The sequence below is a fragment of the Battus philenor genome, unplaced genomic scaffold, assembly GCF_028537555.1.
Source record: "Battus philenor isolate CCGP_79_NKW_IND1 unplaced genomic scaffold, ilBatPhil1.0.hap1 SCAF_30, whole genome shotgun sequence".
NCBI lineage: Eukaryota > Metazoa > Arthropoda > Insecta > Lepidoptera > Papilionidae > Battus > Battus philenor.
The window spans coordinates 3,043,629-3,070,264 of NW_027181694.1; the positions used below are offsets into that span (position 1 = coordinate 3,043,629).

The 26,636-nt window shown below is 37.7% G+C and overlaps 1 protein-coding gene across 1 annotated transcript in view; it reads right to left on the bottom strand.

The window, feature by feature from the left end:
* Positions 1–235: 235 nt before the first annotated feature.
* LOC137927341 (leishmanolysin-like peptidase) overlaps positions 236–26,636 on the bottom strand; it is a 132,554-nt gene continuing 106,153 nt past the window's right edge. Inside the window, exons 6-18 of the mRNA XM_068771135.1 lie at positions 21,715–21,841; positions 20,580–20,721; positions 19,418–19,555; positions 18,927–18,992; positions 17,601–17,724; positions 17,264–17,365; positions 16,798–16,985; positions 11,852–11,984; positions 10,312–10,471; positions 3,409–3,503; positions 2,878–2,949; positions 1,914–2,045; positions 236–1,016 (exon numbers count right to left, since the gene is read on the bottom strand). Coding sequence (XP_068627236.1) covers positions 873–1,016; positions 1,914–2,045; positions 2,878–2,949; positions 3,409–3,503; positions 10,312–10,471; positions 11,852–11,984; positions 16,798–16,985; positions 17,264–17,365; positions 17,601–17,724; positions 18,927–18,992; positions 19,418–19,555; positions 20,580–20,721; positions 21,715–21,841 — 1,623 coding nt within the window. The 3' untranslated portion in view covers positions 236–872. The remainder of the gene's footprint in view (positions 1,017–1,913; positions 2,046–2,877; positions 2,950–3,408; positions 3,504–10,311; positions 10,472–11,851; positions 11,985–16,797; positions 16,986–17,263; positions 17,366–17,600; positions 17,725–18,926; positions 18,993–19,417; positions 19,556–20,579; positions 20,722–21,714; positions 21,842–26,636) is intronic.

A 26,636-nucleotide genomic window follows, 5' to 3' on the forward strand; every position in this document is an offset into this window, starting at 1 on the left:
GATAGATGGCGCTGATACCAATCTTACTAATTCAGGTCTTTTTTTTATCGAAATATCTTTCAGAGGCATGCAGTATTATGCCTCATATTGCAAAAAATGAAAAACCCATAAATTACTAAATGTTTCAGGATTCTGGAGGTCAAAATAATTTTATTTAATTTTCTTTTGAAAGTCAAAATCTGAAAAAAGTCTGTCGATCACAAGCCTGTGGACACGACGTAGGTAGGTCGTGAGAATTCGCTTGGGGATGGCCTTTGCCTTGCTGTGGGCGTCCATCGGCAGACCTGATGATGATTTGTCTAGATAGAATCGAACCCAAAACCTTCACTGCACTACCTTATCATCACGCCATTTGACAAAACATTGATTAGAAGTAAAATATTTTTTTAATATCTTTTGGTCCTTTGAAAACAGGATAAGGGCGTAATGATAGTCCATACAGATGTTTGCATCGAAATAAGTACATAGAACGTAAATGAACCTTAATACAAAATCTAAAGTTATACGGACGTGTTTTGGTTTTTCATAGCGTTTAAATTTCAAACTTATTATTTAGTAAATAAAGTTCAAGATCTATTTACATAAATACAATGATTTTTAAATAAAGCGTGACAATGCAAATATGACATGAGCAATAAGAACAACAGAGATAGATAGATCTCCAGTATTGTCAACACCATAACACAGTCTTTAGTAAAATTACTTACCAATGACTATAGATCATTGGAATATAGTTTTAAATATCAGAATATAAATTCTGTATTATAAATTAGTTCATACTGTGCATAGGTGAGACGATAGATTATAAAAATATAAAATCTGCCGGTTCGTTTTGGTAGCAACGCTGAACATCAGTTCTAATCACACGGGATTCAAAATATCGCGCCGATCAACAAGATGGCCGCCGTCAACAAGATGGCGGACGCAAGCGCGGGAGCTTTACAAGCCAACATGTCACTGGGGTAGAGGTTCGGTGGGGGTGCTTCTTCGCCGCCCTTGCAGTATTCTCCTCGAGACTGGAATTAAAATAGAATGTATCAATGTGGATTTTATTACATATCAAGAGATTATCAAGTAATATAGCTAGAATAATTTAGTAGTTAATACCATAAAATCGCTGCCAAAAAAACTCAATCACTCACACGACCTCAACTCTCATACAAAGATGCTAACAATAATATTAAATAATACTCATACACTCACACGCACACTCTTACACGTTCATATATCCACACACTCACACGCCCAAATTCACAAGCCCACATGCTTATATACAGACACCGTCTCTTTTTTTCACACTCATATACTCGCATCCACAAGCTTATAAACTCATATGCTCACACACTCATGCCCACACTGTTACACGTTGAAATCCATATATAACACAGTCACATGCTCAAAGACTTATACCCCTCTTACTTTCACACTTATATACTCACACCCACACACTTATAGATTCATGTGCTCACACACATTCACACTCTTACACATTCAAGTCCACATACAGCTACATGCTCAAGCACTCATGCCCCCTTACTTTTCTACTTATATACTCACACCCACACGCTTATAGACTCATACACTTACACTCAAACCAATATGCTCATAAAAATAGGTATTTTTATGAGCATATTGGTTACTTTCTCACTCTCACACTCGCATGCTCAACACCTACATACATACACGTTAGTCATCATAGATAATAAATATAGCTTCAATCTTCTTTAATTTTGAAAAAGGACTCTTTTTAGTTAAACGGAAACTAGACAACTGATGTCAAAATGCAATTAAGTTTCATGTGTGGCAGTGGCTGTTTCATGTTAAGTCCAACATGAGACTCCCACTCCATAATGCCTTCACATCACAAGTAACTAGGAACTGCTTCACTTGTTTACAATAATCATGGTACTTACAGCAAACTCTTCGGCGCAGAGCTCTCTGCATGGAGGGCATACCACGCCGCCACGGTGCAGCCAGCCTCGCTGCATGATGCGGACCTGGAGCACCTGACCGGCGTAGTAGCACGTATACGTGTAGTTGCCCACCTGTGGACAAATAGTGTTTTACTCATTTTCTGTACCTTCCGCGACTAAAGCTGGTTCAATTCTAATATAGTGATGATTTGCTTTAGGGCATAATCGTTCTCCATGCCTGTATTGATCATCATTACTTCAACCATAGGATTTCCAGTGGATATGGATTTCTCCCACATAGGTTCTTAATGATTGTTTGAAAGCATTCTGTGGTCCAACGTCCTTAAGAAGATCATGTGTCCATGTTACAGATGGAAGTCTTCTCTAACGTGGTGGACCTTGTACTTACAAGATTGACGAGGACGACAAGGTTGAAGCGTTAGGTCTTACTAGATATATACAGGAAGACCTAGGTCAAACATTGGACGGATAGGTGCTGAAATGATGATGATGATGATATTTATTCGAGAGTAGATGATAGCCGTTGGGGATGAATGGTTCACGAGAGATGTCTACGAGCCGGTAGATACGGCGTGGGTGGGCCCCCCACTAGGTGGAGTGATGACATAGTTTTTTTTTTGAGGCCTTCGCTATTGGGACCTCTCCTTCCTCCCCTATTTTGTTGGGAACACGGTTTTTTATTTCTTAACAATTTTTTCATATGAATTGTTTTTTTCGTCCTCGTCTTCCATAGTTCACGATATCTTTTTTTCTTCCTTTCTCAATCATTTCTTTCCTTTCATCCATTCTCATCTGCAGTATCTTGTGATGACATAGTTAGAATTAAAGAAAAGTTAAAGTTCCGGAAAGTCTCTGGATGCGGCAGCGCAAGACCATCATGGTCGAGGCCTATGCCTTGCTGCCGTGTATCAGCTGAAAAGAAGAGAAGATGATGACAACTTACCACTATGTGAAGTCTACCACTTTCACATTTGTATTTATAACAACCAGAGCCCCAGTGTTGCCACTCACGAATCTGGAAATAAAAATGTACTTATTTTACTTTTACTATCAAGTTGCGGGTGCTAACTTCTCGAACACAACAGAGGAAGGGCAAGACATATTACTGTAAAAGCTTCTGCACATATTTTGAATCATCCTGTATAAAGTGATCATAAAAATATGTCACATTAATTTATTTCTTTTATTAAAATGCGACAGGCCAGTAACTTCTGGCACTACGAAGTCTGCAGAGACAGATAGTATACAATAATTAAATTTAATATGTGGGTAATACGAATTTGAAAATTATTTTTCTTTCTGTTTTATAATTACGTACCATACATTACAGCAAATAAGCATTGCATTCACCACTTTAAATCTTTTACTCATATAACCATAAATAAAAGTAAAAATAAGTGGAATGAAAAGTACATTTTTTATTTCTACCCTCACTTTAGTAAATGAGGGTAGAATGAATTCGAGTCAAACGCACCTGCCGACAGGACTTCTGCTCCCAAACTCGTTCGCTGTGATCGAAGCACTTGGAGTGCGGACCGTAGTTTTCCAACGCGAAGTTGACGTCATTCTCTGTCATAAAACATTACATTAGCCCACAACTTTCCCATTGATGGGATTCAAGCCTCACTGAGTATAATAAGCCATGATAGTGTCACGATTTTTAGAAATAATAGGCACTTTCGAATGGTTAAAACATCAATAAGATGCACATTTAAATATATATTTAAACATAGTGTAGTGCCAGGTTTTTAATGTATGTTATATTAAGAACTTGATAAGAAACTCAATAGTAATTTTTATCGCAAATTTTATTTTCTTTCCCTATCAAAAATCGTCTATTTGCAAATAAAAATTCATCATCATACTTATTCCAGGTATATGTATCTCCTATATAATCACAAGCTTTCAATGTAAGCAGATAAATTTAAAAATGTTTCAGTGATTTTATTACACAAATGCACAATGTACATGCACAAAGTTATGAATTTCCGATGACAAGCCTTTTTAACAAAGATTTTGTAATTTTTTAAGAAAAGGCTTTGAATAAATAAAAGAACAACCGTCCTCGCGGAGGATACACACACACACACACACACAACACACACACACACACACACACACACACACACACACACACACACACACACACACACACACACACACACACACACACACACACACACACACACACACACACACACACACACACACACACACACACACACACACACACACACACACACACACACACACACACACACACACACACACACACACACACACACACACACACACACACACACACACACACACACACACACACACACACACACACACACACACACACACACACACACACACACACACACACACACACACACACACACACACACACACACACACACACACACACACACACACACACACACACACACACACACACACACACACACACACACACACACACACACACACACACACACACACACACACACACACACACACACACACACACACACACACACACACACACACACACACACACACACACACACACACACACACACACACACACACACACACACACACACACACACACACACACACACACACACACACACACACACACACACACACACACACACACACACACACACACACACACACACACACACACACACACACACACACACACACACACACACACACACACACACACACACACACACACACACACACACACACACACACACACACACACACACACACACACACACACACACACACACACACACACACACACACACACACACACACACACACACACACACACACACACACACACACACACACACACACACACACACACACACACACACACACACACACACACACACACACACACACACACACACACACACACACACACACACACACACACACACACACACACACACACACACACACACCACGGGCTGAGGTGTACTGCTACGTGGCGCGTCCCCAAGGTTGCGGATAGGGGAAAGCCCGAGAGTCGCAATTTGCGAAACAGGGTAGGGGTGAAATAAAATAGCCCTCGCGGACAAAACACAACCCGATGTCAGTGGTCTAGCGTGCCCAGGACTGGAAGGCGACAGGGAATGGTCGTCGCAAGCGCTCCCCTGAGGGTACCAGGTCCCACCTCAGGCGTACTTAAGTGGCCTTACTTCGGTAACCGGGGCTCTGCCGAAGCGGACTGTATATTTCCCTAGGTTCTCGTGGGAACAGAATGGATAAATTAATAAAAAAAACAAACGAAAATGAAAGTAATATGGAGCTGAAGAAGGCATTACAGCTCCACGAAAACACAATCACTGCCCTGGCGGAGTACATAAAGGGCAAATTAAACGTTCATGGAGAGATCCGCAAACATGTGGCCGCGCTAGGTACATCGTTTGCAAAGATCACCAGGGAAATTGGAAGCGTCGGAAAATCAAACGCCACCACATCCGTAGGAGAAGTGCAAACGTCACCGTCTCTATACAGATTGTATTCGGACACGACTGTAAAAGAAACCGAAGAAGAAAGCAAATCGGCAACACCGAAGAGCCGAAAAACGCGAAAAGTCAAAAGGACGGAACGCTCTTCACCCTTGGAGATCAGCCAGGCACCGAAACTGCGAAAAGCTAATACAACGGACTTAGCAGTTACGGTAAGGTCAGAGCTGAAGCCAAAGCCGCCACTTCCACACGATCACTCGGAGTGGAAAGAGGTAAAAAAGAAAAAGCAACCCAAGAAGAAAGTAGCAACGCGTCCGAGTGCTCTTATCATTCGCCCAAGCCAGAAGGATCAGTACGCCGAGATCCTTAAGCGGGTCAAAAAAGATGCTTCCGCGGATCATATAGGCAAATGTGTTGATAAAATTAGAAGGACGGCTACGGGCGATATGCTTCTTATCCTAGCGAAAAATCAAAAAGATAAAACGCAGGAGATAAGAAACACCATTTCCACAGTTCTTGGAAAAGATGCTACGGTAGTATGCAAAGTACCTGAACAGGAATTAGAGATTAAGGACCTAGACGAAACCACGACGGTGCCTGAAATCGTAGAAGCCCTACAGAAAATAACTGGCGGAGGAAGCCATATTTCTGAACACTGCGTCAAGTCCCTTCGCAAAGCATACGGAGGAACACTTACGGCTTCTATTAGAGTAGCAGCAGAATTGGCCAGAACCTTAACAGAGCGGCAAAACATCAAGATAGGTTGGGTCAATTGTAGAATAAGAGCTACTCAAAGGCCTATAAAATGCTTCAGGTGCTGGCACTATGGTCACGTTGCAAACAAATGCAGCAACAAACATGACAGATCGAAGAGCTGCATCAAATGTGGGGAAATAGGCCACAAAGCCAAAGAGTGCGGTAAGGAAGCCCGATGTGTCCTCTGTGTTGACATTGGGAATTCCGAAGACTGTGCTCACATTGCAGGATGTGGTCATTGCCCTGTATTTAAAAAAGCACTTCAGATGTTAAGACAGCCTCAAAAATGATCAAGGTACTACAAATTAATCTTAATCATTGTGAGGTTGCCCAAGACCTACTCATGCAGACTGTACGGGAGCTAAAATTAGACATAGTACTAATTTCGGAACCCTATAAGCACATCAGTGGCCTAAACTGGATCACCGATAAGGAAGGAAAAGCTGTCATCTGGGCATGTGGCACTAAACCTCTCCAGGGTAATCAAAATAATTGTTCTGGATTTGTAAGAGCCAAATTTAATGGAGTACATTTCTACAGTTGCTATGCACCACCTAGCCTAACACACGATGAGTTCGTCCGGTTCCTGGCCAAATTAGTGGAGGATGCCCGAATGTACTCCCCGGTAGCTATAGCTGGAGATTTTAACGCTTGGGCAGTGGACTGGGGTAGTAAAGCTACTAACACTAGAGGTTGCCAGCTTCTGGAAGCGATGTCACTGTTGGACGTCGCCTTACTTAATACAGGCGATAAACCCACGTTCACAAGAGGCGAGGCGAGCTCTATTGTGGATCTGACTTTCGTCAGCAGTACACTGGCAAGAGGAAATAACAGTTGGGAGATCTCGGATACTTACACCGCTAGCGACCACTGTGCCATATACTGGGAGGTATCATGTAAGCCAAATACAAATAGAGTACCACACACAAGAACTGGCTCAGTGGGTTGGAGGACTAGCATGTATGATCCCGGCCTGTTTAAGATAGCACTCGAGGATCGACCACTGCTTTCCAAAAGTGCCAGTGAAAAGGCGGCTGAAATCATAAGGAGGCTGACCGAGGCCTGCGATGCAACAATGCCAAGGCGACGCAACAACAACCGAACCCCACCGGTGTACTGGTGGAATGATAACATTGCTGAGCTTAGGAAAATATGTGTTAAGGCGCGTAGAACCTCCCAACGGGCTCGGAAAACACCACAATTCGAGCAGCTCTACGACAAATATAAGGAAGCGCGATTAAAATTAAATAAATCCATTAAAGAGAGCAAGAGAAACGCGTGGAAAATATTGTTGGAAGAGGTTGAAAAGAATCCATGGGGCAAGCCGTACCAGGTTGTAGTTAAACAACTGAGACATGAGAATACAACGCCCACTTGTCCTATTCTACTGGGAAGAATTGTCAGAGCTCTGTTCCCCACGCAACCAAAATCCTCCTTTCAACTAGGGATTGTGGATCCGAATGAAATCCCCCCTATTACCGAGAAGGAGCTAATGGTAGCATGCGGTAGGGTTGGAAACAACAAAGCTCCGGGACCGGATGGGATCCCCAACGTAGCTCTTAAGCAAGCTGTTGTAGCAACACCAGGAGTCTTCTTGGAGGCCTACAATAGCTGCTTACTGGAAGGCACCTTTCCTACCGCGTGGAAACGACAGAGACTGGTACTTCTCCCTAAAGGTAAGAAGCCACCAGACGAGCCATCGTCATACCGGCCCCTCTGTATGCTGGATACTGCGGGGAAAATACTAGAACGTATTATCCACAGCAGGATCGAAGCAGCAGTTGAACCCCACCTAGCTAACTCACAGTATGGGTTCAGAAAAGGCCGGTCTACGCTAGACGCTATAGAGCAAGTAGTCAATATAGCAAAACTAGCAGTGTCTGGGAAAAGATGGAAGAGAGGCTCGATAAAATACTGCCTGGTTGCCACCTTGGACATTAAAAACGCCTTTAACTCAGCAAAATGGGAGGTCATCATGGGGGCACTTAGCTCACTGAATGTACCTCTATACCTACGTAAAATAGTCGCTAGTTACTTCTCTGATAGGGTCCTCATATACACTACGGAAATCGGGACGGAGGAGTACAAAGTCACCGGAGGCGTCCCACAGGGGTCAGTACTAGGGCCACTTTTGTGGAACGCTATGTACGATGGACTCCTAAAGAAACATCTACCCAGCGAAACTAAACTCGTCGCATTCGCTGATGATCTAGCAGTCGTTATAGTAGCGAAACACGTGGAGGAAGTGAAGTGGGCATTTGAAAGATCCTTCCAAGTAATCACCCTGTGGATGAGGTCAGTCGGACTAGAACTGGCTGAGCAGAAGACGGAAGCAGTGCTCATTACTGGCAGGAGAGTTGCGGAGACCATCACACTCAATGTCGGCAGCTGTGAAATCGCAACTCAACCAGCTATACGGTACCTAGGAGTAATGATCGACCATAGGCTAAACTTTAAAGATCAGGCTGAGAGAGCAGCAGCGAAGGCGTCTCTGGTGACAGCTAAACTCTGCCGACTCATGCCTAATGTCGGAGGTCCCAAGCAAAATAGAAGGAAGTTATTAGCGTCGGTGACTACGTCAGTGCTTATGTACGGAGTACCCATATGGTCCGACGCACTGAGCAAACAGGAGTCCCGACGGAAAATCGCCTCTGTTTATAGAGTCAGCACTCTACGGGTAGCTAGCGCCTTTCGTACAGTATCGGAGGATGCAGCATGCGTGATAGCAGGTATGGTTCCTGTTGCGCTTCTTGCAGACGAAAGAACTGATCTGTACCGTAGCAAAAAAAGCAAATCAGACCCAACTTCAGCTGAACTTAGAATTCGGGGAAGACTGAAAAGCTTGCAACAGTGGCAATCGTCCTGGGATAAGTCGACGAAAGGAAAATGGACGCGTAAGCTTATACCAAACCTAGAGTCATGGGTGAACCGAGATCATGGAGAGTTGAACTACTACCTGACTCAGATGATATCCGGCCATGGCTGTTACCGAGCGTATCTCCATAGGTTCAAATACGAAGATTCCCCTGACTGTCCTAATTGTGTCGGAATGATTGAAGATGCAGAGCATGTCTTTTTCGTCTGCCCCCGATTTAACGAAGCCAGGAGGTCTTGGGAAGAAGGTGTAGGATGCAAAATCTATCCTGAAACTCTGATAGCTACAATGCTATCCTCGCCTTCGGCCTGGGAACTTACGAGCGCGTACTGTACGACGGTGCTAAAGGAGTTGCGTAAAATAGAGCAAGAGCGGAGGAAGTTGGCCTGAACAGCCACTCTATCAGAGAAAGCTGCGGCTAAATCCCCCCCGCGAAGTAATGCCTAACGGCCATGCCGTGGGGACCAGGGATACCGAAGAGAGAGGATTGTTTTTAGTCGGTATTGATCTAGATCGAGTCCGACATACGGGGCACCAACATCAGGCCCTATGATACGTAAAGGTATTTTTAAACCTCTATAAAAAAAAAAAAAAAAAAAAAAAAAAAAAAAAAAAAAAAAAAAAAAAACACACACACACACACACAACACACATAATATAGTATTTGTCGGTGTATATATTTATATATGTACTTTTCCCTTTCTTCTTTTTTTATATATTTCTTCAACGTTACCTGGCTGTGTCAATGATTCTTTATGGAACTTGCATAGCGATGTACCAAAGATGTCGATACTAGGCGAATTGCGTTGAGGTCATTGTACATTATGCACAATCTAACTCGTGCTGGTACGGACAGATAGTATATGAAAAGTTTATGTTATATTAATGTTATTATAACATATGGTATGTTTGTACGTATCCTTTCATTGTGGCTTTGTGATAAAGCACATGTAGTGTGACGTTATGTGGTGTATTTACTTGGTATGCGTGTGTGTGTCTTTTTAATGACTCCACTTTTCGAGGGTCTCTCGTTCTCCCCTATCTCGTTTTGGGAAAGGGAACTTCAGGTTTTTTTTTATTTATTTATTCACTTCTTTCTTTTTATTTCTCTTCTTCTGTAGTCTTCTTAAGATCATCTATTCGGTCTTATAACATAATTCACATTATCTTACACACATAGTACATATTTTTAGTATTCTTCTTTTCATCACCTTTCATCCTTCACCTCACCTCTCAAATATCAAAGGTTTCTTTTGTTTATTCTTACTTGGTGTATTCTCCTCATATGAGCAGCGGCTGCCCCGGATGAGTACGCTCTTATGCTTCCACGTGAACTCCTGGAGGTAGGGGCAGTAGTCCGCCAGGGAAACGGAGCCTCCGTAGTGAGCCTCGTCCCCGGGTGGAACGTTGGGTAGTATATCGAAATGCTGCAACGAAAACACGTTAACCATTTGCTTTAAACAATAGTTAAATAAGACAATCTATTTTGTTTTTAGTTCACAAAAGAGTTTAAAAGGTACAGAAAGGTGGTCTCTCATTCTGTTCTTTATTGATAAGCGTATAATGGCTTAGCGAGCTATGGAGAGGGCTCTTCGGCATTTCTCCTCTGGGTCGAATCAGGAGAGAGGAGTTTCGTAGAGACGACAATTACCGATATAACGCAGTGGTCAGCAATGTGTTACCCCCCTTTATATATATATATAAAGGGGGGCAAAAGTATATATATATATATATATATATATATATATATATATATATATATATTATTTATGATAAGATCAACAGACTTAAAAGTTATACGAGTTCTTTAATATTAAATACGTCAAAAAGTTCACCGTTTTAGTAGTCAAATTCAATGCAATGTTTTTGTTCGTGTAATTTGTTTTTAACGCTACGATGTAATATTGAGTTACATTATTTGTTTATTTCTGTTTCTATTACAACAATTAAGTTTAATTTGAATTTAAAGTAAATATATTTAATTAATATTAAAGAACAGGGAAAATACAAATATAAAAATTAAATATTTTTTGTGAAATTTGAAGTATATACTAATGTCCTCCATTTGCCTTTAGGCCTTCACCCACATCGAGGCCGTACTCATTGAAAATATAAATATTCTATATTATTCATGACCACTTTCAAAATTGACCTAGTTCCGGTGGGCCCATAAAGCTATACTTCTATCATATTCCCATAACACGACAATAAACGTGCATATTAGATATAATTATGAAAATTTGCGTTCCATCTGTGTTCAAATTATATGTTAATGATTTTGGAAAACATGATAAGAATTGATTTATTGGAATTAATAGATTTTACTGTGAGTAGATGTAAAAAAAATCTTAATATATCAGCCAACATTGATAGGGTGAAGTTATCATTTTAATTATACACTACCTAAAACTAAGTCAATATTTTTGTCACGCCACCGTACACTCTAGAAAAGTCTACCTTCAAACTCTGTAGATCCACTTGGATTAATTAGGGATACATTGTTCTATATGTTTAGATACTGGTAATTTTGATTTGAAATTGATCTGTGGTAACCCAGAGGTAGATGACTGAAATCCCAAGATTGTAGGTCACGGGATCGATTTCCAGGATACAGGCCTATATAATTCACATTTTGTGCATTATGGGATTGCCACTGCTCAAAAATAAATTTCCACAAGATGGGCAGCAGCATCTTCTGCGTACCATAGTACGACACTGTGATCACCAGCTAACTTACCAAGTGTACCGATTATGGTTATCCTAAATATCTTTGGTGGAGAGATACTGGTGATGAAGGCAGATCTCACCTGATACGCTCTCGGAAGGATGCTATCATGTCGCACCAGGTTGCACAGCACTACCGCAGTCCTCCGCGGCGAGCACTCCGTCCTCAAAGGATCGCCTTTGACCCTCTCGCAGAACGGCGATGGATTCTTACGCCTTTACAAATAAGGTTCAAAATGTAACTTCGTTAAATAAACAGGAGTTTTTCAGCTTTCAGGCAGACCGCTGGAGTCTCCATCTAGACATCTCATAATGAAACAAATATATATTCTACCGAGTTTTCACACTAAGCACCTTCAAAACTGAAGATACTGATAAAACCTATAATTAAATATGTATTTATACATAATTTAATTGAATTCAATTTATTCTATATACTGTCAGTAAATAAAAATAAATGTAATAAATATATATATATTTTTTCATTTATAAATTTTCTCCTTGTAATTTGAAAATCAGTAACAAAAATCAAGGGCTTCAACATGAGTCACCGCTTAGATATTTTAGGTGTTAGAAGTGATTGGACGATATCGTCTTATACGACATTAAAGTAAAAGTGTCTTTACCAATATAAATGCTACTATATTATTACGTAATACAACTTAGATGTACACATAAAATTTGAATATCTGAAGCTAGAAGCAAACATTTACACACACTTTTGAATAAACGATTATTTTAACATAATAAGTAGTAAGCTATTAGCAATTATGAACGCTGATCCACTAAAAGCCCGCCAGAAACTCAACAGATGCTCTTTTTAAATGAAATTTAACTAAATTTGATGTATACATTATTATGACAACCATGTAAATGAGTCAACAAAACCAAATTCCATACATTTCGTTAAATTAAAAACTCTTGAATGCTATAATAAGATTTGTTCAATAATATACTTTTAATTTTACATATAAAACTAAGTAAAAGGAGAGTCTAAGATATCTAGAGAAATTTAATTACATATGCGTACATACAGACCCATGAAAGATTTGATAATATGTTATTAAATAAATATTGAGAAGCAAATGTTAGAATATCAATTTATATTAATTTATTAATAGACCTCTGAGCTTTTTTTTTTCTCACTGCCTTATAATAAAATACCGTATGAAAAAAGGCTATGAAAATAACTAAAATACACAAGTCGAGCCTTATTAATGTTTGGTAACTGTTTTACTTTTTTAATTGCAAAGATGGTCGAGCCGAGTTTATCTGCAAGTGTAGAGAGATGAAGGTTCCATTGAAGCTTTTTATACAAAGTAATTCCCAAAAAACCTGTTAAGTCAGTCAGTTCTGACGCTTGATTGTTAGTTATGTAAGCCTTAATTTTTACTTTTGACATTAGAAAGTGCAAATACAGTGCATTTAGTTTGCTTAGCACCTAATTATTAATTTCGAACCTAAAATAAACACAGGACAGTGCACTGATTACATCACAATTACTCCTACAATGCACAAATTTAAAAATATGTTATAGTATCATCAGCAAAAATTACAATATCACATAGACTTTTCAGGAAAAACAGAAAGTCATTAATACAAAGTAGAAATAAAAAGGGAATAAGAATAAAGCCTTGTAGAACATCCATCTTTAGGTGAAATAATTAATCATTAACTAAAGACTGCCTAAATGCAGACAAATGCTACATTTTAAAATAACGCCATCTAGTGGCAAATGTAATAAATTTTAAATATACATTAGTGATAGTTTTAAAACTGAATATACTTACTCTTCATAAGTCCCGTTAGATACGCTTGTAAAATAAATAAAAGTAAGTGAAATTCATAAAAAGTTGACACAGAAGATACATAAATATAGTGTAATGTATTGAAAAGCGGCACTTTAGCGGTACAGGAATAAAAATGATCATAGAGAATGCACTTCTTCTTTGTACATTAATAATACAGGATTGCCACTGCTCACAAGTTTCTTGAGAATGAGTAGCAGCATTCTCTAAATGCTTAGAGGGGTGTTTATGGATTGAAACGACGAAATAATGGTATGTAAGAAAAGGACCAATATTTAGCCACTTCCGCACATGCAGTGGTAGTCGTGCAACAAAGTACACCGCCCGCCAGCCCGCTGATAAATGCGTATGCGGCAAACAATGCGACTCACACAATCACCACCTCCAAATTACTCAACCCGTGTTTCAACCCTCCACGGGACATCTTCAGGAGTTATGTTACACCGATTAGTGCCAAACACAAAGTGCCGTCGACTACCACTGCATGTGCGGAAGTGGCTAAATATTGGTCCTTTTCTTACTTAGGATGGACAACGCCTGATTCCATTAAATAAATAATGGTATGTTTAATGCGTCATACTAGTGCCATTTATTAGTGAAAACTTTAAAGTATTTTGTAAAATACTTTTTTATTTACATTAGATATATACTGTTTGTCAAATGTACTGTATTAATAAAAGATTTCGATCTATGTACTGTCATTGTCGTTTCACCCCATATACGCCCACTGCAAGGCGTAAGTCTTCCAATAAAGATATCGTTGGGGGGATACATCATAATCGCCAAACTAGGCATGCAGAGAAAGCTGCTGTCCATTCTCAGGAAAATTGTTTGTGAGAAGTAGCGATTCTATATAATTAATGCACAAACTGTAAATTATAAAAGAAGGAATTGAACCTGAGACCTACGATGGTATTAGTCTTTGCCTATCTACTCATCACGATATCTCTAGAACCGTAAAGCTTAGAGAAATAAAATTTGATAGTAGTATTCCTTTACTAGAGTAGAAGTCTGCTAAGAATTAGATTTTAAAATAATCACTAAAAAACTAGCCAATCTAGGGAATTAACTGAAGCCGCCTCCATATTTAATCAAAATTACTTTCAGAAATCATCTTAATATTTAATATACTTACTCCAAAGTATCATCGTCCGAGACATTGCTTGAAATTAAAAAAAAATATTTACTATACACACAGGAAACATAATTAGTATACATATATGAACACACACATTTAAGTACATACCGGTGCGTAAAAACATTGGAATTGGTACAATTAGTTGAGCAACAAACATAAATATATATATTACACAATTGTTAATTAACACAAATAAAATTAAAACATTACTGTGATCAAAAAGTAAGTTGAAATTGTCATTTTTACTTCCGCGCATTAGGAAGACAGGTGAATTTTTTTCCTAGGTTGGTAGGAGTGTCTACATTTCAAAAGCGTCCAACCACCGCCTGAGTTGACACCGTGCAACTTCTAGCTTTTCAGTAAATCCAAAGGCCGTTTTGACACGATTGAGGAAATGAAAACAGAATCGGAGGTCTTGAAGGCTATACTGAAAAGGCTATTCCGACCGTTTTTAGGGCAAAAGTACGTTTTATCAGACGGCGATTTCTTTGAAGGATATAAAATTGATTTAATTTTATTTAAACTTCGTGGATTTACTGAGTGGTTACATCGCGTTGTAGAGAGACCTGGTATGGTGCTAGGACTGAGCAATGTACAAGGTTTATTAACACCTCCTTGCATTGAATTTTTCATCTTCACTGACTGGACCTCTCATTATTTAATTGAATTTTTAATTATGTTAGTAAGACAATTTAAACGTGTTTCTTAGTGATGTGAAAATGGGTCGGAACATTGCTTGCGGTAGCATCGCTTCCGTTTTGGAAGAGGTGGAAAACCGCCACACTTTCTTGTGATTTTTTTGCAGGCTGGTGGGTGACGTAATTAGGCAAAACAAAATCAAGATGGGGGAAAGAGTATTAAAAAAACGTGTATGTATAAAATCCTATTACAGTGCTTTTCTATAGAAAAACACCTAAATTCATTATTAACATATATTTTATTAATGTAATTTCTTACACTACACTTTATTTCGAATTGCATTGTAAATGATCATTGGTAAATAAATGGTTTATTTAAACTGTTATTTTCTGCAAATTCGCACATTGATTCGTAAGTTTATGCAAACATTATTTTATATTTTCGTAGAAATCACCAGGAGACAAATTTTAACAAACATCTGCACTATATTCACGGCAATGTTTGACTGAATCTGGTCATCAAAACATGCATTTACAATTCTTTATTCGTTTATATCGACATGTGAGAGTGAGAGCCAGTTCATTCTGATACGATTTACAGCCAGTCTACACGATTCGCAATAAAACCTTTTTCGATAAATTTAAATAGAAAAATTTAAAAAAATAACACGTCAATTGTAGCAAAATATGGATAAATAAAGGGCAATTGAAACGTGATTTTCGGCTGCCGCTCGACAGAGACATCTACATAAGCATTTAGAAGAATCATGTACTATGTAAAGGTTAAATTAGGCCCCAAAAACAAACCTGTTATAGGACACTTTAATAAACAAAAAGTTATTCATTTATGTTATGGTAATGTGAAATTGAATTTTAATACCAGCATATTATATTTACAGTGCGCTATGTATATTAAAAAAATACTCATTTCTAACATTGATTAAGATAGGTATAGTGAAAAACATGCAAAAGTGATATTTAATTGTCTACGTTTATCATAGATGGCGCTGTCGGTAATGGTGTTCAAAACGGACGACGTTAACTTTAGTAATTAAATTTTAATGTAGTTTTTCGGATTACATGAATGAGAGAGAGACAGAGTTTAATAAATCTAATTTGGCGCTTTAAGATTATATCAATTAATAAAAATCTACGATTATGTATATTAATGTCAACGAGTCTAATGTTAAGAGGGAAACTTTAAGAAATTTACACACTGTTTTGTGTGAAGAGTAGTTATTCGATTATTCTTATGTAAAACTAATTAAATTGTTATATTTTAAATGAAAATCTTATAGAATACAACTTCTTCGTTAATCAAAAACCATAAAAAATGATAAGTGATTTAGTAATAATATAAAATAAAACCTTTTTTCAAAATTCCCAACACGTATGCCCACCAAAGCTCCCAAATTAGTCGACCGAAGCGTAACAAACATAAATACCTCAACCTTTGAGTGTTCAGCCATTGTTTGCATGACGCCATGGCGAATTTACAGCCCAAATTCTTTCCCCAATACAGGGGGGTGGCGTGGGAGTAATCAGCCCGATACCAGCCGGTGTCCTCCATCATCGCGAACGTGATGCGACTGAAGACTGAGTTTTGAGTTTGTGTACCCGTCATCGCTTCGTTCTAGAAGAATATAGAAGTTTCATGTTATAGTTTACACTCTATAAGTAAATGAAAAAGCTGTACTCGGGACTCTACGAGATCGAATCAGGAATCAGAAGATATGAAGACAAATGAAAATAACTGGTATAGTCCAGTGGATTGGCTAGAAGTAGGGGGTAGGCCACATGGTGCAGAGATATAATAGATGATCGATATAATATATATATATATATATATAAGTATATACTTGTACATGTGTGTCTATCAGCTGAAAGAAGAAGAATGAAGAGAAAAATCACCTCGAATACTCTCTTCTCCCAATGAGTAAGAGCAGTTCCATCTCCGCCCTGATCTTCTAGTTCTGCACCTTCCAGCTCTGAGCAGTTGAAGTGTTCTCGAACCTGGATATTACAATATATCATGATCTTATAAAATGTTACACTTAAGATTAATAGGAGAATAATAATAACATAGTGCTTACAATTTTGCATTATACAGGATGATAAATAAGTTATTCAATATAAGAGTATATAAGAAATCTAACATTAAAACTGTTATATGAAGAACTAGCTGACCAGGTGATTTCTTTCCATTTTACAGACAATAAATGAGTAGATTTGAATGGTTGAAACTCACCTCTTTAACCACTCGAGGAGTCACAATCATGTGGAAAGTCCTCTCCATATAACCGCCTCTTATCATCCAGTTCTTCCGCGTGATATTCCTCACCACACGCGGTGACCATTTGTGGATCTGCAGTCTGGAAACAGTTTAACCAACATCTTATACTTATACAGATACATTACACAATTGACATTATCAAGGAGTTATCTGGGAACCATGGGTTTAAATCATCGAAGATGATAAATATATCAAGTTTGACATTTAAATCTTTTTTACATATTATTGTATTGGTTATATTAGTATTGGTTCATCACCATAAATTCATCTGTAACACATAGGATGGCCATAGCTGTACAAAGACCTATCCCAGAATCTTCCGGGAGATCTTGTGGATGCTGTACCTTGCATAATACAATTATAACTTGCCTATCCGTTTGGCAATCTACTTACGTTCATTTACAAATCACCTCATTTTTGTACAATTGGTATAGTACCCAGCGATGAATGTTGCATATCGACCTTTGGAAAGAGAAGCGTTATCTCTGTCGCATGACTGACAACGCGTCACATAGGTAGTGAGGAATAGAGATAATGCTCTAGCCGAAATTATTATTTTGTTACTGAAGCCGAAATTAGCCGGCTGTCTCTTTCCAAAGGTCGATGTGCAATATTTATCGACGGGTATTGTAAGTGGTTTGTATATAAGAATACTTAGGTCAGCTAGATAAAAGTTTACGCTGGGTGATCGTATACCAATAACAACGAAGACATTTGCAAGAAGAAAAATTATACTTACTTATTTAAAAAAAATTATACATTTGAATATGTCTATTGCATAATACATATATATAGATATATGTATAAATATTATATATATGTATATGTATAATATACATGTTATATATATATATATATATATATATATATATATATATATATATATATATATATATATATATATATATATATATATATATATATATATGATTCCGTCAGCTCGTCAAGCAACAGCTATCGAACTTTCGCTTTGAATGCGCAACGATTCCTGATCATCCTAATATCGATGAGCAGCGTGTTCCAGAGAAGAAAAGCTTGTATTGATAAGGAGGAGTTTGTAAAGTCAGTACTAGGGGAGTCACTAGACTTTACCTGTGTATGTGTATAGTGTAGTGACTTCAATGTGTGGTTTGCGAGGCGAGGAATACTCGCCGGTCGGGAGCGATCCGGGCCAGTGTATTAAGTATTAGTGTGATACGCATTCGATGTACAGTAGCGTTAAGATGACGAAGTGAATTAATTTGAATCCTCCGTTAAGAGCGCCGAATAGAACTAACTTACTCTTCGTCCAAAGGAGGATCTCCCGTATCTGGGCGTCGTTCTGTCAAAGGTTCTCCGTTGTCGTCTCTGAAAATGTATTTAAAGTAAGTTAACACGAATAAAACTTTGTCATGTGTTTGTTTCTAAAGTAATTTGACGTTACTGTGATATATCTGGTCAAAGTAAATTCCATACAATTGCATTATTTGTATAAAGTAACATTTTAGATACACAGTCGTTGTTTAAATATATCTACTACGCATAATTTTAATGTAGATTTATTGACATTAGTTTAAATTTAAAGTTGAAGTGTTACTTATTATAGAAACAGCTTTTGTATCGAAATAATCTTAGGAGAGAAAGAGTGAGTGAGACAGATAAACATATCTCCTTGTGGGAGACGATAAATTTTTACTAATTGATTTATTGAAGTCACCTCTCTACCGCTAAGCTACCACTCTTATTTTGTTTTTTTTTTTTTCGTTTTTCTTCCTCGCCAACTTCCAACTCACCGATAGAATCCAAACAAGGAAACGCTGAATCCCAAGGCATGCAGCATCTCGTGTTTCACCGTGGACAGTACAGACGGTAGATCCCTGAAGTTAGTGGACAGCTCACCTGGGCAGAAGTTCGCGTATCCAGCCACAGGTCTGGGAGAAAATTACTAGTTAATACAGAACTCTGTGTTTGGCACTAATCGGTGTAACATAACTCCTGAAGATGCCCCGTGGAGGGGTGAAATATGCGTTGAGTGATTTAACGGTGGTAGTCGTCTAATTAGCATTGTTTGCCACATGCGCATTTATCAGCGGGCTGGCGGGCGGTGCACTTTGTAGCACGACTACCTCTGCATATGCGGAAGTGGCTAAATATTGGTCCTTTTCTTACATAGGATGGACTTCCGCAAAATAACGCCTGATTCCATTAAATACAAAAACATCACCCATCATTTAAATGCTATAGCAACCATCTTATACATTCAAATTTATATTGAGTTGATTTCAAACATACTCAATTACATATGACTATAATGTTTTCGATTTGGGCATAAACGTCGTATTAAAAAGTCATCTGAGATAGCCCTAATACATTGCTGATATTTATTGTCTTTATTTTTTATTGTTATCAGTAAGAAATATTATCTGAATAGATGTTGGAACGTTGCGAATGATAATAGCATCGATAGATGGCGCTGGTAGTCGATTGCCTCGCGTTGTCTTTAACACAGTAGTAATACAAAAGGACAACTCTCGGTGGAGGTAGGAATTATATTAGCTCAAAGCTGTAATAGCCAGGTTTATGGTTAATAGGGCCCAACGCCATTCGAATATAGTCGGGAATTTAATAATAACAAAATAATCAACCACTTGCTATTTATAAACACACTAGATCACACTTACAGCTCAGAAAAATGTATATGTGTAACTCTTTATTCGTTGTGATTTTTGGACTCTGAAACTATTGGACTACTAGCCATGCCAATGTAGTGATCCTGACTTTACAATATTATTACGTTATGTTTTATTTCTGAAACAGCTGATTTTTTGATAGGATATATAATACATTAATAGGCAGCTAAAAAGCTACACATTCACTCTTTTAAACTTTTTACACCTATAACCATTCACCCTGTATAATATGGGGGCGTGTCTTATTGACTGACAGTTGCTATACCTGTCTAAAGCGGACTCTTGCTGGCAATGGGAGGCGTAGGCGACTGTCAGACCGCGCCGGCATCTCTCCGTCTCCACTGCACTCACGTACAGAACGAAGTCCGTATCTTCTACTCCCTTCGCTTCTTCTTCTTCAGCTGGTTCTAAAAGTTAATTCCAACGATATTGTATAAGTAATTTATGTAATGAGAGCTAGAGGCAGTCAATAATACTTCCATTAAAGTATTTATGTGACTAAAGAAAAAAAGGTTTATTTTGGGTACTGGTAACTACCAAACGGTTGAACGCAAGCATTACCATATCTCAGTTATAATGGAATTGTAGTTACGGAATGTTCGGGTTAAGAATGCAATGAATCACCATTTTACGCAGGCCTAAAAAAGACAAGGCGCGATTGAGTTTCATTCGTGGTCTCTATCGCGCTAGAGACGCATCCTAGGCATTACAGATGCTCACTATTTGCATTGTACTGTTTCTATTGATATTAATGCTGTTAGCCCCAAGGCTTTAACAGCTTCATCGGTACCGAGTCCACGAAGCGGAAGGGTCCGTGAACTAGATAGACGCCCACTGCAAGGCATAGGCCTTCCTCAAATATCGCAACGATGTTCGGTCATGCGCTGCTCGCATCCAACGACTTCCAGCGACCTCAACTATGTCGTCGGTCCATCTAGTGGGATACCTATCCACACCGAGTCCACCGGATCGTGGTCTCCTTTGGAGAACCTGACTCGATTCGTCTCTGTCATAGAATATCTAAATTCTAATTGTAAACGTCGTTCTATATACCAAACAATTCCTACCGGTACTTTTAAACGCAAAGCTGTTCTGATATCGAAACACGTGTTCGAATCTCTTGATGATGCGAGGACATTAAGGCTAGCTACGTACAAATTAGATCCCATATTACATCATATTACAAGAAAAAGTCGCAACCGACCAAGCATACGTTGGGCCCACTTGGGCGCCATTAGTCAAAATTCTAAAGGTATATTGAGATAGACCCCATGACATGATCACTTCTCGGAGGTCCATGCGTCTTGTCTCATTAAGCCTACTTTATAATGAATCTAGCTTTAGTAAATTTAATAAGCATGTAACAATTATTTATTGTCTTTCATAAAAGTAATATATACCAGTAGGAATGGTACTATCATTGATAGCATTGATGCTCTCCGTGGTGATATCCAGGTCTTCGTCAACCTTCAGCTCGCGTGGTAGCGCGCGGCAGTTGTGACCAGTGCTGTTGCAGACGTAACATGGCTGAAAATCAAGTATTAGCATTTAGTTGGTTTTAATGTTTAAGTACATATAAGCAAACGATGCGTTGTTAGGGCACTTTAACATGAGTGAAGTGGAGTTTGTGGCGTGAACATTGAAAATGTTTAAATGGCATTTTAATTCAAGCCCCGCACTACTATACTGTGAAGATTTTTTTTATTAACGATAAAGCTTGGGAATGAATTACCCTATGGTATAAGGAAGAATGTAATAATGACTACAAAAAAATATTGACATTGTTCCGGAAGATTCTTAAATCAGAACACTTTTTAAATTTGTACATTAGGGTCAAAGGATGCTATAATAAAAGAATCTCAATTTGATTCTAGTTTGTAACAAATTGTACTGTTCATATCATCATATATGTAAATGGCATTTAATTAATAAAATTTAAATCCTTTTTCAACAAATAAAGAACAAAAAATAAATTTGACTTCTGACTGACTCACAAGTTCAAGACACTAGCAATGAAACTGTTAAGAAAAGTCTCATATGTAAGGGAAACGACAGGTTTCCAAAAACGGGGTCCATAAATCCTTTTTACTATAGTAAAAATTAAAAAAAATGTCTCGAATTTTCATATAAAATGCGAAGCTACTTTTTCCTCAACCTATTCTACTATTGAGAAATTGAAATTCAACGAACAAACACATAGGCAACGGCTAGTTTAATAACCTATTTGAATATACAGTAAAATTGTTTTTATTGTTTCTCAGGATTATTTAAATTTAGTGCAGCGATATGTAACAGAGATGTGGAATATTTACCAGTCGCATGCCATAGGTAAGTCCACAGTCAATATTCTATAAAGTTTATTAGTATTATTAAAAAAACCAAAGGGTCAATAGCAAAACCAATGCTACCCGGGATTTTGATTAACAAGACACTGTTACAGTTTTGTGTTTTTCACCTATAGCCATAAGTATAGTTCTTTTTTTAAAATTACCTATGAATGTTAACCATGTAGGTTGATCTCCTATATAACCTTTGTCGAAGCCATTCGTTCATAGATACGACGAAGTAAGCTTCCCTCTTTATTTCGTGCGAGCATCGTGTAATCTATCTGCCATGATTTAATTTAAATTTACTATAGTACACGGATTATTCTGTTCCGTAAATTCATGTCAGATGTAAAAGCCTTAGGGCTGACTGCTTTAACTAACTTAACAAAAAATAGCCATTCGTTCTCGTTCATTTCAACTCATCAATCCGCAAGACTAAGTTAGGTAACTTTAGCTTGTTTATGAATCATTCTTGACTTGTAGACAAATATATATAGTCCTTTTGAGTGAATACGGCCTTGTCAATAATACCAGAAGTTGAGAATATAAAGAAACGGTGTCTATCATCCAGTCATCATCATAATCGATCATCATTGTTCCAACGATCACCACTGTTGTGCGCTCGCAAGTAGCGACTTCCTGCAACCGTTGCCACATCGTCGGTTTATATATCCACGCCGTGTCTATGTCTACCAGCTTGTGGTTGCCACTTGAGAACCTTTCAGCCTCAACGACCTTCGGTTGCAAGAGCTATATACTCCCCTCACTGCCACTTAAGACGAATAGTTCTTCGCGTTTGTCGATAACCTTGGTTCTTCTGCAAATCATTTCTATTTCGATTTAAGCATTCAGAATGTGATATATAAAAAAGGTATGCATACATCTTTGTTATTGAATCTGTTCTGAGCAGTGGAAAATTTATTCACGTGAGATATTTGTAAACAAAATAATTAAACAATAAAACAAATGAATATAAAGCACTGATTTACTTTGGTCCTTCGCGAGTCAAATGAATCGCGTGTCGAGATCGTTAAACAAAGTAATTTGCGGTGTATGTTTCAAAACAATAACACTATAAGAAAATATATTTCATATTGTTCACTTTATACAGGCTGATTTCTATAAATATGTGTTATAGCATTTTACTGACAAATGAGCTATACATTCACATTTTTAAAGCACAAATTTCACAGGAGAATGTCAACCTTAGCGTCACTAAAAGTTCCTTAAATCTAGACCAGCTATATCTGTCACAAATTCCATTCCAAAACTCTGCTACTATATTCCATGCTTGTATGATACTTCTGATTCTATGCGCCAGCTATAACCAATCATTCTGTAGATCAGGCGTGAGCAACCTTTTTTGGTCGGAGGGCCGCAATTTCAAAAACAGAGGGTCATGTAGAAAAAAAAATAGACAAGGTACGAACCATGTTTTAAACGTGATTTATGTTTGTAATTAAGCAATTTACGGCTAATTAGCTTCTTTTGTTATACTTTAGGTCTTGTTTGTCTGCATTATTTCCAAAAAGTACGAAAATAAATTAAATTGTCATGCCTCGCGGACCGCGGGTTGCTCATCCTTGCTGTAGATAAAACTGTATCTCTTCTTTGCTGGTATGGTCTCCCGTAAGACTTCGAAATAATTTTAGATATATGTTATTACTTTTATTTTTCTGTCCAATTTGGCTATCTGATACTCTGGTATAGGAACGCTAGATGCGTATCAATTAGCAGACAGACCATGCAAAGGTTTATTCTTGGGAAAATCTAGTCCAGTCGCTCCATGATACGTTTACAAAAACCAGGCCCGTGCCAAGATTTTCAAGAGTGTCTACGACCATCATCATTAGTATTTTTTCATCTATTGATCCTTCACTACTAAACATAGGCTTCCTTCAGAGATTTACAAAAGCACCGGTTTTTTTTTAATGGCTTTCGTTCCCCGCTGCCATGTGTAAAACACGTAAAAACTCGGGTAAACAAACTATTATTTTACTTTTTTTCCATTTTCTCCTTTCATCCATCACAATCTTTATCTTCCTTCACATTCAAATCGCCTCTATGCATCACCTTTCTTCCCTTATCTTTTTTCCTCGACCACAATTTACGACATTATCACAGTATTGACAAAATGTTTCTTTTCATTTTAATTTCTAGATTTATTTTTATACAATCATAGTTGTTTTAGTATCTTTCCTTATTTACTAAACCTATATTGCTTTATTCATGACTAGCATAGGATCTTGGTCGACCCTTTTAAGATAAGACCGGTTACAAGGGGTTTACTTTCAGCTTCTTTCGAAAAACTTAACAAGATCATCTGTCCACATTGTGGGCTATGTCTTACGCTTCACTTGCAATGGTTCTGTTAAATAGCTAAGCATATCTCGGCCAAGTCAAATCTAATTAAATTACTAATGTCAACTATAGCAATATTAGTCAATGACACTTGGGGTCAAAACCGATGATAGTAAAATGATTACCACTTTAAAAAGAGGAGAAAAATTCTAAATACAAAATATTTTTATTTAAACAGACATTTACATGCGCTTTTGAATCTTTGACTATTTTAAAATTATAAGCAGTAAGCTACCACCAGTTCAGAACGCTGATCTGCTAAGAAACGACCAGATACTCAACAGTTGCTGTTATTAAATGCAATTTGACCATTTTTGATATGTTTATTATAAAGAATCGAAAAATCAAGTTCCACAAGTTTCGGTCAACCAAAAAACTTTTAAGTGCTGTATTAAGATGTATTTATATACTTTTATTTTAGATTTAAAACTAAGAAATGGAAGGTCTGTTCTTGTGGAAATTTGTGATATACGTACACTTAGACCCATGTAGGATTTGTTAACTTTTTTAATACGAAATGTAGGTGTAACTAGTTTATTTTTATTTCTTGTGTTTATCATATGTCTGTCAATATTTTTTATATAAGATAGCATAAACATGTTATTAAAATGTATTGCAAAAGAATGCCTTCACATATCATAGTAGAGGTATATAGAACTAGCATTGAATAATAATTCTCAAGTTCTTCATCAGACAGGGCCACGGAAAGTCACGTCCACACTAACCAGGCCGATTCAACCACTAGGCTAACCGGCCGCAATCAACATCAGACGCCTTGTTGACCAGGATCACGTCAGGAGGTTCAGATTTCATTTGTGTAAAGCCTATAATACAATAGACCGATTCAAATTATATTCAAATATTCGGACAGTCAGTTTTTTCGCAAATATCTTGTGGCCATGCAGTCATGGTTCGCATTAAAACTTTTTTATAAATTGAAATAGAAAAGAATATAAAAGAAAATGTCAAAAGCAAAACAGGGGAAAATAAAAAATCAACACACAAATATATATATATATATATATATATATATATATATATATATATATATATATTATTTATTATTATATACACTCAGTGTTTGGCACTAATCGTTGTAACACTGAAGTTGCCTCGTGGAGGAGTGAAACACGTGTTGTGTGAATTAACGGTGGTAGTTGTGTAATTCGCATTGTTTGCCGCATGCGCATTTATCAGCGGGCTGGCGGGCGGTGCACTTTATTGCACGATATGCTACATCGCGAAAATAGCTATATATTAGTCCTTTTATTACTATATAATCAACGCACAAAGTGTGAATTGAATAAGATTGTATCATAGAAATCGATCCCGCGAGTTATGATCGCAAGTCTCAGTTCTTACGGCTGGACTAACACTGCTTATATTACTTATTATATTTATTATTCAGAGATAATGAAATTGAATAACTTGTCTGTTGTGGACTTTGTTCAATAATGTCGCTTTTAATAAAATGATAGAACATTTTATTTATTGACATTTAAAAAATCATTAGTTAAAACCGAACGCTTTAGTGTGTTGCCAGCCTAACAATCTTCAACTTGATAGACGCAATGAAAATTGATCTGACTCCATGCAAACTGGTTCTAATTAAGAAGGTTAATCATTATGACATT